General features: G+C 41.8%; 3 protein-coding genes across 3 annotated transcripts in view; 1 reads left to right on the forward strand and 2 right to left on the reverse strand.

Moving 5' to 3' along the window:
- Positions 1-3,840, forward strand: part of LOC103620767 (cytosolic phospholipase A2 beta) — a 31,462-nt gene extending 27,622 nt beyond the window's left edge. Inside the window, 1 exon segment of the mRNA XM_008639467.2 lies at positions 254-3,840. Coding sequence (XP_008637689.2) covers positions 254-492 — 239 coding nt within the window. The 3' untranslated portion in view covers positions 493-3,840.
- On the reverse strand, positions 3,323-11,393 carry LOC108448522 (spectrin beta chain, non-erythrocytic 1-like). The gene is made up of 7 exons (XM_017741780.1): positions 10,188-11,393; positions 9,159-9,230; positions 7,525-7,611; positions 7,028-7,119; positions 6,774-6,859; positions 6,162-6,297; positions 3,323-5,579 (listed from the first exon to the last, which is right to left on the reverse strand). Exons 1-7 carry the CDS (start codon positions 10,800-10,802, stop codon positions 5,405-5,407), a joined length of 1,263 nt encoding a protein of 420 aa, XP_017597269.1. The 5' UTR covers positions 10,803-11,393; the 3' UTR covers positions 3,323-5,404.
- A 407-nt stretch (positions 11,394-11,800) lies between these two features.
- The window catches only part of SPTBN5 (spectrin beta, non-erythrocytic 5), an 84,919-nt gene continuing 84,641 nt past the window's right edge, over positions 11,801-12,078 (reverse strand). Inside the window, exon 61 of the mRNA XM_017741615.1 lies at positions 11,801-11,884. Coding sequence (XP_017597104.1) covers positions 11,801-11,884 — 84 coding nt within the window. The remainder of the gene's footprint in view (positions 11,885-12,078) is intronic.

Consider the following 12,078-nt stretch of genomic DNA (forward strand, 5'->3'; position numbering starts at 1 on the left):
GACAAGAAGGAATGTAAGAGTTTGTGCCAGCTCTACTGAGAGATTTCCAGGTCTGAGCTTTAGCAAGAGGGGGAGGAGGAGTAGCTTGGAAAATTGACCAGGAATGGCTCTTTCAAGCTGTGGAGTGGGTTTGCAGTATATCCTGGGGGCTATTTTTAACAGTGGGTCTGGCCAGGTAGATCAGCTCCCTACAACACCATGTGATAGTACTCCAGATTCAGCTCACTGTGCTGGCTTTTGTCTTTCTCTGCAGGGGTAAAGCGTGGCCACTCAGAGATGGAAGAAGGCAAAGTAAACCTGGAGAACAACTGCTCACCGTACTACCTCATTAGGCTGATCTACTCCTCTGAAAATTTTGATAAACTTGTGAACCTGAGCAAATACAACATCCTCAACAACAAAGACCTGCTCCTCCAGGCAATCAGGAGCGCTGTAGAACGAAGGAGAAGCAGAAGGACTGGGAATTTCTCCCGCTACTCTGGATACCCCTAGGCTGGGTTTTTGTACTGTTCCCCACTGAAGGCTATGGCAGCACATTGCAACACATCACAGTCACATTACCACACATCACAGTGTTCATTATTTGCAGAAAACTGAGGAAACCTGTACATTTCTCACCTTGCCATGTTCAAGCGCCTAGCTTTCAAAACGGTTTATTTAATCTCCTTCCCCCACATTTTCAGCCCACAAGAGCCTCACAATGTGTTCTTACTTGTTAAGAAATTAAGGTCCTGGTTAGCGGAGACCTCCCAGGATCTCCTTGATGTTACAGAGTTTGGTGGTGGTGATATCTCTTTGTAAGAGCCTGTCCCTTCAACCCTGAGCCCATTGTCAGTGTCCTTTCAATACTTCACTACAAATCAAGTCCTGGCCATTTGCATTCAGTGATGTCCAGATTTTCAGATAGGCTGAGCAACTAGAATTTGCACTGAATTGGTGGGCTCAGCTTTGAAGTCAGGCATATATATGTGAACAGTGGCCAAACTGCAGTGTGTACAATTGCACTCTGTCTGGCTGATTCCCCTTGCTGGTTTAGAAGTTACTCCTTTTTTCCATTGCCCTGCAAGAGTTTGGCACAGAAACACTGCTCCAGACTGCCACAAAGGGGGAGGTTACATTTCAAGAGAGAGAGGGTGGTAGCTGCAGTGAGTGAGCACAGTTCTTTTGAGCGTTGGCTGGAGGAAAAGTTCTGCATAAAGCACAACTGATCGTATTGATTTATACCAGCAGTGCCTTTATGCATTAAAATGTCAAGAGCCTGAAACAAGTTTTTCATAGCAGAAGCTTGAGAGGAATAATTACCATAGACTCAAGTACATTCAATTTAGTGATAATGACAGAGATATAAGCTGGTTCTCCTTACAGATGGAAACTGAATGTAGGACAACATCAGTCACTAAAAGAGTCCATAGCCATTGTATTTTCACACACAGAAGATTTTTTCCGTTTATAGTCTTCCATCCCTAACATCACAGGCAAAGTATTTTTAGTAGGTGCTACATAAAATAGAGCACAGATTGAGAAAAATAGGACACACATTTTCCTCCTTGCTGGAGGAAAATGACACCTGGTTTTCATTTGCTTTGGAATGCAGTGAGAGACTTTGCCTTGAACTAGAAGCTTGGAACATCTTTATAGCTTTTTACTAAATTAAAAAGATGATAGGAAAGGATGCTGAGCAATATAAAACAGAGCTCCACAGAAGTCAGAGAAGTTTGTGGACTTCCTCACACTGAAGGATTTGGACCTGCTTCTGGATTATTTATTCCAAACACAGCATATTCATCAGGACTTCCAAGGAAAATCTTACATGTTTCTTCTGCACTGGAAATTTACTTGAGATCTAGAATTAGTTGTACTTGAAATCCAAAATTAGACAAAGAAAGAGAAAGAGGGGTCTGCCTTTTTGGTATGCACAGGCAATATTTAAGCTCAAAGGGAGAGCATTTATAAAAGAGTCGATTGCCTGAAGCCTGCATCTCCTAAATGCTGCTTCTTCTGCAATGTCAATGCTAAGCCTCAGCAATGCTTCTTGTACAATGCTTACTTGCTGAGCTAAGGACTACCATCCAGAACCTGAGGAGTCTTAACAGCTGGAATGCAACTGTACTGTGGGATTCAGGTCATGAGAAGATAAGAACTAATCCGATTCTGGCTGCAAGACGAAACATAAAGAGCCATTTTGAGCTGAGAGTTGATCCAGCTGGATCTGTTACCTTCACACAGAGAGCAGCATGTGTAGCACATACAAGCCCACATGGCTCTGTGCACACATGTGCACAGGGTGTGCACCACTTCCATGCTCCCCTGGCTGGTCCTAGAAAGCTCTGCTGCTGTAAAAAGATAACCCTGTTGTGTTAATGGTCTACAGAGAACCATCTGTAATCCTTGTGACCCTTGGCAGCACGTGCCCAGCAGCAAGGCAGCTCAGCCACATTGAGAAAATTTGGTCTCTCAAAATGCTCCACAGACCAATAATTGGGGCATGTTTGGTGCATTCATAGTCCTGCTAATGCAAACAGAAAGGCCCAGTAAAATGTGAAGGAGCCACAAAACCACAAGGTTTTCAGGTAACCCACAGCTGGTGGAGAATTACTGTTCTGAGAGACTGTTAAATCCTTTTATAAAGTAAGGGAAGGAGGGTGGGAGGAAGGGATCTGTGGGTGGGGAAGGTGGTGTGACTCTGCTAGGAGAACTGCCACCAAAGGTTTTGCCAACACTTAGAGTCAGGCTGGGAACTGCTATCTAATCTTGCAGCCAGAGGCACAGAGATGTGCCCCTTCATCTCCTTGGTGTCCCATGTGGTACCTCTGTAGCCTTAAATGATAACAGTTTTTTCAAATATATTTTTGCATTTCAGAGCCTGAAGTTATGTGAGGGCTGTATCATTGCCCATCAGAGTGCCTTTTTGTTTCATTTTGATTGCCTTTTTGTTTTTGTAACATGATGTGGGTGTGGCACAAGGGAACACAGTTTAGTGGTGGACGTGGCAGTGCTAACAGTTGGACTGGATGGTTGTAGAGGTCTTTTCCAACCTAAATAGTTCTATGATTCTATGACACTGGAGGAGTGTGTTGCTGGCTTGATGGTGTAGTAGGAGGACCTGGAGGGCATTTGTGAGGCTGCTGGGGAACGCTGGAGTTTGGAGGGACCTACACCTTGCACAGTCTTGTCTGTGCAGCTTGTGGAAGTGGTGGCTGGCACAGGTTGTCCCCCAAAGCACTCCTGAGCTCTGGTTCAGAGCATACTGATTTGCACTGCCCCCAAACGACAGAAATATAGGGCATCGTTTCAGTGACATAAGGCTGATCAGTAATCTGTGCTCAAGACTGGTCCTTATTCCCTCTAGAGTAAACATGGAGTCTAAAATTTTGGCCTCTGAAATTCTGTATGTTTGTTCTTTAGACGGTGTGGATTTTTTTTTTTCCTTGGCCCCATTCTTGCCTGGCCTAGTGCCACATGCTGTGCTGTGACTGAGCAGAGTGCATGCAAACCAAAGCAGGCTCTTCCAGGTGAGAGCTGTCTCTCTGCATCTCACCGAAAATAGGCATGTGCCATACTTATAAACCAGGCCTTGCTGGTCTGGTGTTGTGTTTGCTTAAGCACTGAAGATGATTGCATGCCCGCCAAAGCCTTGTCCGAAATGCGCCCCAGATCACTGCTCTCTGCTGAACATTTTGCTGGAAAACCCCCACGAGTACAGAGCTTGCTCTCTGCTGCCAAACACAAAGGAAATGAGACTGTTCTTTTAACTATTAGCTGCTCTTCATAGAAATCGCTTGCTTGTGTCTTTTAACTGTTTAGTAATATATTCGTTAAAAATAAAATATTGCAAAAGAGCACCAGACCCATGAAAGTCTTTATGTGCTTAAACACAAGACAAGGTTTTTTCCAGTTGTATAAGCACTAATTATGCTAAATGCCTGCTGAGAACTTCAAAGGGCATTTACTGGTTTCAAGATTGAATGAAAGACATCTGGGAGAAGATCTTCTGGTTTACAAAGGTATGGAGAGCCTGGAACAAAATCTACCTCCTGTGGTAAAATTCTCTTCAGTGGAAAGGCGCAAGTCAGGGCAAGGAAGCAGCTGTTCTGAGCCACAGCCAAGGCACAGCTTTGTTCAGTTAAATGGTAAGTTTAAAATACTGGAGTTGGTTTGGCTTTTGTTTGCCTTTTTTTTAAAAAATCAGTTAAAATGATCAACAATAATGAAGTGCATCAGTTTCCCATTACTTTGATATGCTGTTTTTTGGTTTTTGGGGGTTTTTTTGTGACAGGCAGCAGCTCCAGCTGGAGTACAACAGAGGAGAGAACTGGACTAGCCAAAAAAATGAAATTATTACCTCACCTTGTTGGATGCCTGTGACTGATCTGAATCAGACTGAACACAAATTTGAATTCTAGATGTTGCATGTACCCATAAAGTATTTACGTAAACTTGGTGTAAAGTGTTCCCCTTCTCTACCACTGGAGAAGCAGTCAGTGCAGAGGAGAGGACTGCATTCAGAGAGTGAGAGTCATGCTTCAGACTGCCTAAAAAGGGACGAAGGCTGAAGTCTTTGCCAGAGGAGTTAAGGACTTGAAGTTTTATCTTCCACCTGTCAGGGAAGAGCCCCCAGCTACTGTCCTGGGGGAAAAAATGCCATTTCTCTCCAGCTTCATGCTAGGTAACTTTTCTTTGGCTCAGAAACAGAGATGAGTAGGGGGAAAATATATATTCCTTCCCATGATTATACCATACCTTAGCATGTGAAGCCTGCTGTCTGGGGACTTGACTTCCTCCTTGCTCTCCTACTTTTCTTCTCCTTTTACACTGAAACACTGATTGTTCATGCCTTATTTAAGTTTCAGATTCCATTAAAAATGAGTAACACTGCAGGACTTTTTTTCCTGGTAGCTTCATCCAGAAAGAATTGGCAAATAGAGAATTGTTGGTTAATGTGTTGTAAAAAGGAAAGACTGTTAAGACCACAAAGTGATGTAGGATCTAACATTACCTTTGGGTGCACAGACCACCCAAGCCTCTTAAATCTATTCTGTTGGTCTCTGCAGATCTATTTACACATGGCTGTAGTTCACTTATGGTTTGCACCTCATGCTCTGCTCAGTGTTCTCCATTCCTGTCTCACAGAATCATTTCATTTGAGCTGTCTGGCTTAAAGGTCCCCCTGCCCTTTGGTTTAGTACCTTGGAGTAGATAACACTTTGCTGATAATGGCAAATGACAAGGTTGTCGTACACACAAAAGTATACCAGATTGAATCCTGTTTAATTATATTTAAAGATTTAATGCGATTTAATACATTATTTAAAAAGTTCAGAGGGAAGCAATTAACTTACAGTATCAATACATTTTTAGAGGGCTGAGTTAAGTTACAATTGTCTGGAATTCATTGAGGCAAATGTCATTTTTCTCTTCCTGCTTTTAGTAGAGATGGAAGCAGTTTTGTTTTATTTTCACTTTGTTCTAGACTTCGGGTGGTGATTGAGGCTCGTATCACTGTAGGTCCATCTTCCTTAAAATCTCTGGAAAATTCTGCAGACTCTCTCTCTGGTTTGATTTTGAAGGAGGGTGTTCTCCTACCAACAAAATGCATCATCAGAAAATCAGGTATAATCTAGAGGAGTTTAAGTCACTGTCTATATGTAAGGACTTGTTAAGCCTCTAGCTCAGCAGCTGAAGTCTGCCCAGCTGCAGGACTAGGATTTCACATCATAGCCTGTAAGATTTGTACAGACTACAAAAGCAAGTAAAATTGATTTAAACAGGCCAAATTTCTGAATTTGGCTGCGCTATATTTTCCATATATGTCTCCCATGAGCCTCCTTTTCCCCAGTCTAAACAACCCCAGCTCCCTCGGCCTCTCCTGGTAGGACTTGTTCTCCAGACCCTTCTCCAACTTCGTTGCTCTTCCCTGGACACATTCCAGCTTTCTTGAAGTGAGAGGTTCAGAACTGAACACAACACTGGAGGTGTTGCCTCACCAGTGCCAAGTACAGGGGGACAATCACTGCCTTGGTCCTGCTGGCCACATTATTTTTGTGACATTAGTAACAGGGGAGCAGGACTTTTTGACCTCAGGGCAGTCTCTTTGTAGGTGACTGCTACCTGAGCACAGACAGCACTGACATCTGTTCAGCTTTGCAGCACAGAGCCCATACCTCAGGAGTGAGCTTTTGCTGCTTAGTCTTTCAGCAGAGTCCCTGTCTGGAAAGTCCCACACTCTTTTCTGGGAGGTCTCTGTGTTTGAAATGAAAGTTTGCACCATCACTGCAGAATGGGATCTGTTACCGTGTCCTACATAGTCAAAAAAAAACGACAACAAAAAAGTAATATTAGAGGCAGAGTTTTCCACTTCTGGGCCCATAACAATTTTTTCTGACCACCATAGTTATAATTATACTATGGCTTCCTTCCCAATAAGCCACTGCCTAGAGAGATGTCTAGAAAGATATCTAGATCCAGAAGAAAAGCTGTTGATCAAGATCCAAAGATCCTTAATAGAAGGATGAATACAGCCCTATGCCTCTCCCAGGCAATAACCTGATGTTGGCACAGTACAACTGAAAGACTGCTTTGCAAATAACCCTGGATGTTCTTCTGCCAGGTCACTACATCACAAGGTAGCAGGTGACTTGTGTATTGCTTTCTAACAGAGCCAAAAAGGATGGCTCAAAATGCCCCAAACTAAGGACACCTTGTCATTCTCTTCTCTTTCTCTCACCGTCACTTGCTAAAAGCACAGCTCATTCTTGGAGGAAGTGAGAACATACCTATATTATTCTGTAGCGACTGCAGCCAGTCCTCCATCAGTGTCTGAGAAGGGGCTGCAAAGTAATACTCTGCCCCATCTCTCAGCCTGTAAATAAGGATAGGAAAAGGTGAATTCTAGTCAGTTTTGCCTTATACCTTCTGTGCTTGTGAGTGTAAGACACTTCAGTTATGCCTCCCAACAACATTCAGCCTTAGGTGACATGGGCAGGGAACTGCATAGGCTTTTATTTGTGCCCTTCTCCATAAGACTCACCGCAGCATGAAGGCATTCTCTTTCCTGATGTAATTCACCAGCCTCTCACATTTGGCACCGGAAATGCCGAGGGACAGGACTGTGGATATGTTCTGAAGGGGGATAAAATGAATACAAAATGTCTTCTATGTCTTTTCTGCTAGGATTCAATTCCATACCAACCTGCAGGCAGACTACACACCCATCTCTTTATGCTCCTAACTTTATAACTAGGATCACTGAATAGGACCAACCACAGAGGAACCATGGACAATTGCGTTATGTCTTGAAGGCAATTCTTGAATAAGATACTTCTTTTAAGGCATATCTTTGAAATTTTCTGGAAGCTTATTATTCTGTTTTTTAGTTGTATCAGTTGAATAATTGCTGAATTTTCACTCGGCTGACATTTGAAAGGGAACAGATCACCCCAGCCCCAAACCAAAGGTGACATTTTAAAATTCATTTTTACATATGTAGACACAAAGTTTTCTAGAAAGATTAAAAAACCAAATTACCTTAGATGCTGCTTTGTCATCATTATAGAAATCAAGCTTTAATCCATCAAGTTTTACATAGAAGGATTTCCAAGACCTTGAGTGTGGCTACATGAACAGAAATGGTAATAAAATTCAGTTACGAAGTATATATTTTATAGGAGTAGTGAAATCTTTCATATACAACTTCCACAGGAAGCCAGGACCTGTCTATTTTATGATCACAGAAGTTGTCACAGTCATTGTTATCTCTTAGAGAAACAGAACCTACTATAGTTTCTGTGTGAGTGATTCAAGAAAGGGTCTCTATGAGTCAGGACTGAACAAATGACATAACCTGGTTCAAGCAAGCTCTGCACCATGTGGTCAGCAGCATCTTTGGAGGGTGACAATCAAAGTTCTGTCTAATTTTTGGCCACTAAAACTCCACTTTTTTCCGTAGCTGGAACACCAGCCCCTGCCTGCTGGTCACAGGTTACTTAAATCAAGTGTGTGGTTACAATCTAATGTGGCTGCTGAATTCTTCATTTGCTGAACTAACCCCAGTAGAATGCTACTGAACAACGTGCAAAAGTAGCAGCTATTTCCAACCCTAACTATGTACCACTGAAAGCTTAGCCTGGTGCCATGAGACCCTTCTTGATGAAGGATCCTATAACTTATATTCATATTTTGTTATACCAGTGAATCAAGTTGACAATTTGGTCATTCAGAGAAAAGGAAGGAAACAGTTCAGAGGAAGATAAGTCATAGCTTTTCTTGTTTGGTAATATGGAAGTTCAGTATCCCTGAAGACTAAATTCTGTGTGTCCAGAAGTGAAGAAAAACTAAATTTCTCTTCCAGAAGATGGAGCCCATACCAGAGTCACTTTTTAAAAGAGGTCTTTCAAGTTAAAAATTTCAGAGGAAATATTCTATGGGACAAATAATCCAAGACAACATGTTTATGTGCAAACACTCAGGAAACACTGATGTCTGCAGATTGGTGGTGAATATTAGAAAATTTCCTGGCCTGTTGTGATCATTAGGCTACTGACCTGAGGTGGTGTTATTTCCCAGTGTAAGAATTTAGATTTCAGTTTCATTCAAACCTCTATTTAACAAACCAATTCTTCAAAGATAAACAGAACCTTAGTTCTGTTCTAGCACAGTTAGAAATTACAAATATTGGGGGCATGAGACTGAGGGATTCCACTGCTGACAAACTATCGCATGCTGTTACAGGATCATGAAGCTTTAGGGGTTTTTTTGTGGTGGTGGGGTTTTTTTGGTTGCTGGGGTTTTTTTGTTGTTGTTGTTTTGTTTGTTTGTTTTTCCCAATTCAGTTGATATATTGAAACCTGTGTTTGTAATTAGGAAAATGTAGTTAACACGTTCATACAGCCTAGACTCTGGTTTATAAATCCATTAACTTTAGACAGACTCTGTTCTGCATGATTCCCATGACAGGCAAAAATTCCATTGTCTCTTTCTCTTAAAGATCAGATACTGCCAAAGCCAGTGGACACTTCCCCATGCATTTTATGGATAGCTGAAGCAAACCCACACTACTCAGCTCCTCTTCAGCAAGAGCTTATCCTGAAGAAGTCAGACCAGATCTGGACTATAACTCAAGGAAAAGTTAAATAACCCAGAATGATGGAATTTATTTCTACCTGTTGTCTTCCAGAAAGGAGCTGGTCTCGCTTCTCTAGGAAACCCTCCATGTGCTGGAGACTTGCAGAAACCTGAGACATACAAGAACATTGCTACTTAACTTTAAAATGGCCCTTAGGCCTATGTTAAATTTCTGAAGGTCTTTTTTAGATAAACTCCATGCAAAGAGACTGATCTCTGGTTTCTTTAGCCTTTACATTGACAGCACAGCAGGAAATCCTCACTAGGTTGCAATGGTATCTCTGTTAGACCCCCTAAACAAAGAGAATTCAAATCCTTCTTGAACAATTTGCTTATGGAAATTACTCTATCATAGTGTGTTAATTAACTAATATTATTTTTATATTATTACATACATTTTACAACATAAATTGTTCAAGTTATTCATACCACCTCCACAGTTACTGAGTTACACCAATGTATGGTGTTGTACTGGTACACTTGGGTATGTGACAAACATGTTCCTCTCAAGAGTAAAGGAGCAAAAAGAAATTCTAATTTTATCCGCCCGTGAGTTAAAAGTGAATTTCCTGCAAGGGTGAGCAAACAGGAGTTGCTGGTTCCAGTCTTGTACCAGCTCAGCTCTTTGACAAGTGTGCCATGAAGTCCTTCCTCTCTCTGACTTTTAAACAGAGTGGACACTAAGCACTGCCACCTCACACAGAGGGTGTAGGTAAATCATCCTCTTTGGGAGACACCATCTCCTGGCTGTTGTTAAATAGCCTCTAGTTCAGGAAAAGAAAAACAGAAACCGATACAGTTGTTAAAACCTAGGCTATAAAGCTTAGCAAATTAAAAATGGTTTTAAGCTGTACATAACTGCTTAAGTCAACTGTCTTTGTGGAAACTGTTTGAACTGCAAAGGCACATAAAATGCCTCTTGTTTGAATCCAGGAGTGTACCCACTGAAATGCCCACTGTATGGTGCTCTTTGTGACTTTCTCACAGAACCTCCTATTATTGCCTTACTTTAACTAGCACAGGATAGTGGTTTTGTAAAGAGAGAGCCAGGAATTTCTGGCACTTACCGAAGATGTGTTCTTTAATGTCTCCCAAGAGGAGTTAGACAGCAGTAAGTTTGGTGAGTTATCTAGTGACCTTTGTCCAGGCGTGGGTGGTGTTGCTGGTAGCTTGGTCTGCAGGTTGGAGAAAGAGGAGCCTATTGCACCTTTTCCTTGAGGAGATGTGTGGTCTGTGGCTCGTGATTCGGACAAACTGCTGCTGTGTTGCTGGCTTATAGGAGTAGGAGATAAAGGAGAGCCTAAAGAACTGTGACTTTCAAAAGATGCAGCTTGTGGGCTCACCATCTTTGGTGTAGCTGGAGTGATAATCTCACCAAGCCTCGTCTCAGCTTTCATTTCTGTTTTGTTGCTGCTCAGCACTTCAGGGACTTCCCCGGAAGTGAATTCTTGGAACCTTGTAGGAGATTTTTCAACAGGGGAGAAAATAGTTTCAAGTGGGACCCTCCAGGACACGTTGGGTACAGGCACAGGTGGCAGTGGCGTTGTGCTCTTTATCTCTGTCACCTTTGGTGGTGCATTCCTTCTGTCAGATGTTTTTCTTTTCAGAGAAGGAACCCGTACAACTTTGCTTTTATCCTTCTGCTCACTCTCTTCTGTGTCCACTTGTTTCAGAAGATTCATCTCTCTCTGTAGGACAGAAGTATTACATTTTTTAAAATCACCTTCATTGCATTCACGACTACTTACCTAAGATTTTGTTATTTTAAACAGGAATAGTTTTTCAAATGAACTGTCTCCTGGCATTGAATCTTAAGGCCTGTACTTCCACTGGCATTCTTAGAGTTAGATCTGAATCTAATTGCTATGTGCTAAGCATTATTTTGTTGCCCAAATCATGAATATTCCTGGCAGTTAACGTCAAATATGGTTAATCCTGCCCTTGCTAAGTTCTCTGGAGGCTGATTTTTTAAAAAAAGCTCAAGAGAAACTGCGCTCCTTCTCTTGTGGCACTGCTTCTTTAAGTTTTCTGTAAGAACACTGAGTATCCAGGGTTGTTCTTGTGGAAAATTTTGGAGGGAAGGACTTTTGTCCTTTCACTTAGCCAATTTGCAAATCACTGAACGAAAGATGGAATGATTTTCAGCCTGAAGTCAAACACAACTGTTATGTGTTACTGGTTATTTCAGGAAAATAATTTAAAAAACCTCCCCCACAATGAAAGAGAATCTGAGAGGGTTATTGAATATCTTTGGTATTTAACACAATCCATTGTAAAAATCTTATGCCAGAAGGGAAAAGGCCTATCTGTGCCTTGGTCTCCCTTTCTTTTCAGCCCTTTGCTATCCTCTATCACTTTCAGGTGGTGCCAGCTCCTTTCTGAAATCCTGAATGAAGCAAAATCTCTCTCTCCATTTGTGCAGCAAGGGATCCCCCTGTTTCTCATACCCTTTTCACTGTCCAGGCACAAGAAAAGTTCCACTTCTCACCTATAGCTTTTTCAAGGTAGTTGATCTCTTTTGATCCACATATAGGTCTTGCTCTGTCTGAAATATCTCAGCTTTGGTTACTTATTTATCCCATCTCAGCACAGGAGTTCCTTGTTACATGGAGTGCCATTCAAACTATCAAAGACCCACATCATCCTGTTTGATACACAGCTCATCAGCCTCACTAACTACTCACTTTTTCTCCTCCTGTGCTGCAAGCATCTTCTCAAAATCATGGTGTTTCTTCAGTAATTCCTCTACTTCAGCCACTGAATCCTGAGTGGAAAAATTACCACATACAGAAGTCCAAAATCAAGTCCATCAGAAGAGATTATGCCTAAGATTTCCAGATTTATCCATTCCATTTAGCCAAGTGAGGTTTCTGAAAATTTTGTAATTGAATGTCTAAACCCCTGCTAGTGTATGAAAAATCTGAATTTACATTTAAAGTAAAGGTCTGTGTCTTGCAG

Source organism: Corvus brachyrhynchos, unplaced genomic scaffold, assembly GCF_000691975.1.
Source record: "Corvus brachyrhynchos isolate BGI_N302 unplaced genomic scaffold, ASM69197v1 scaffold115, whole genome shotgun sequence".
Lineage (NCBI taxonomy): Eukaryota > Metazoa > Chordata > Aves > Passeriformes > Corvidae > Corvus > Corvus brachyrhynchos.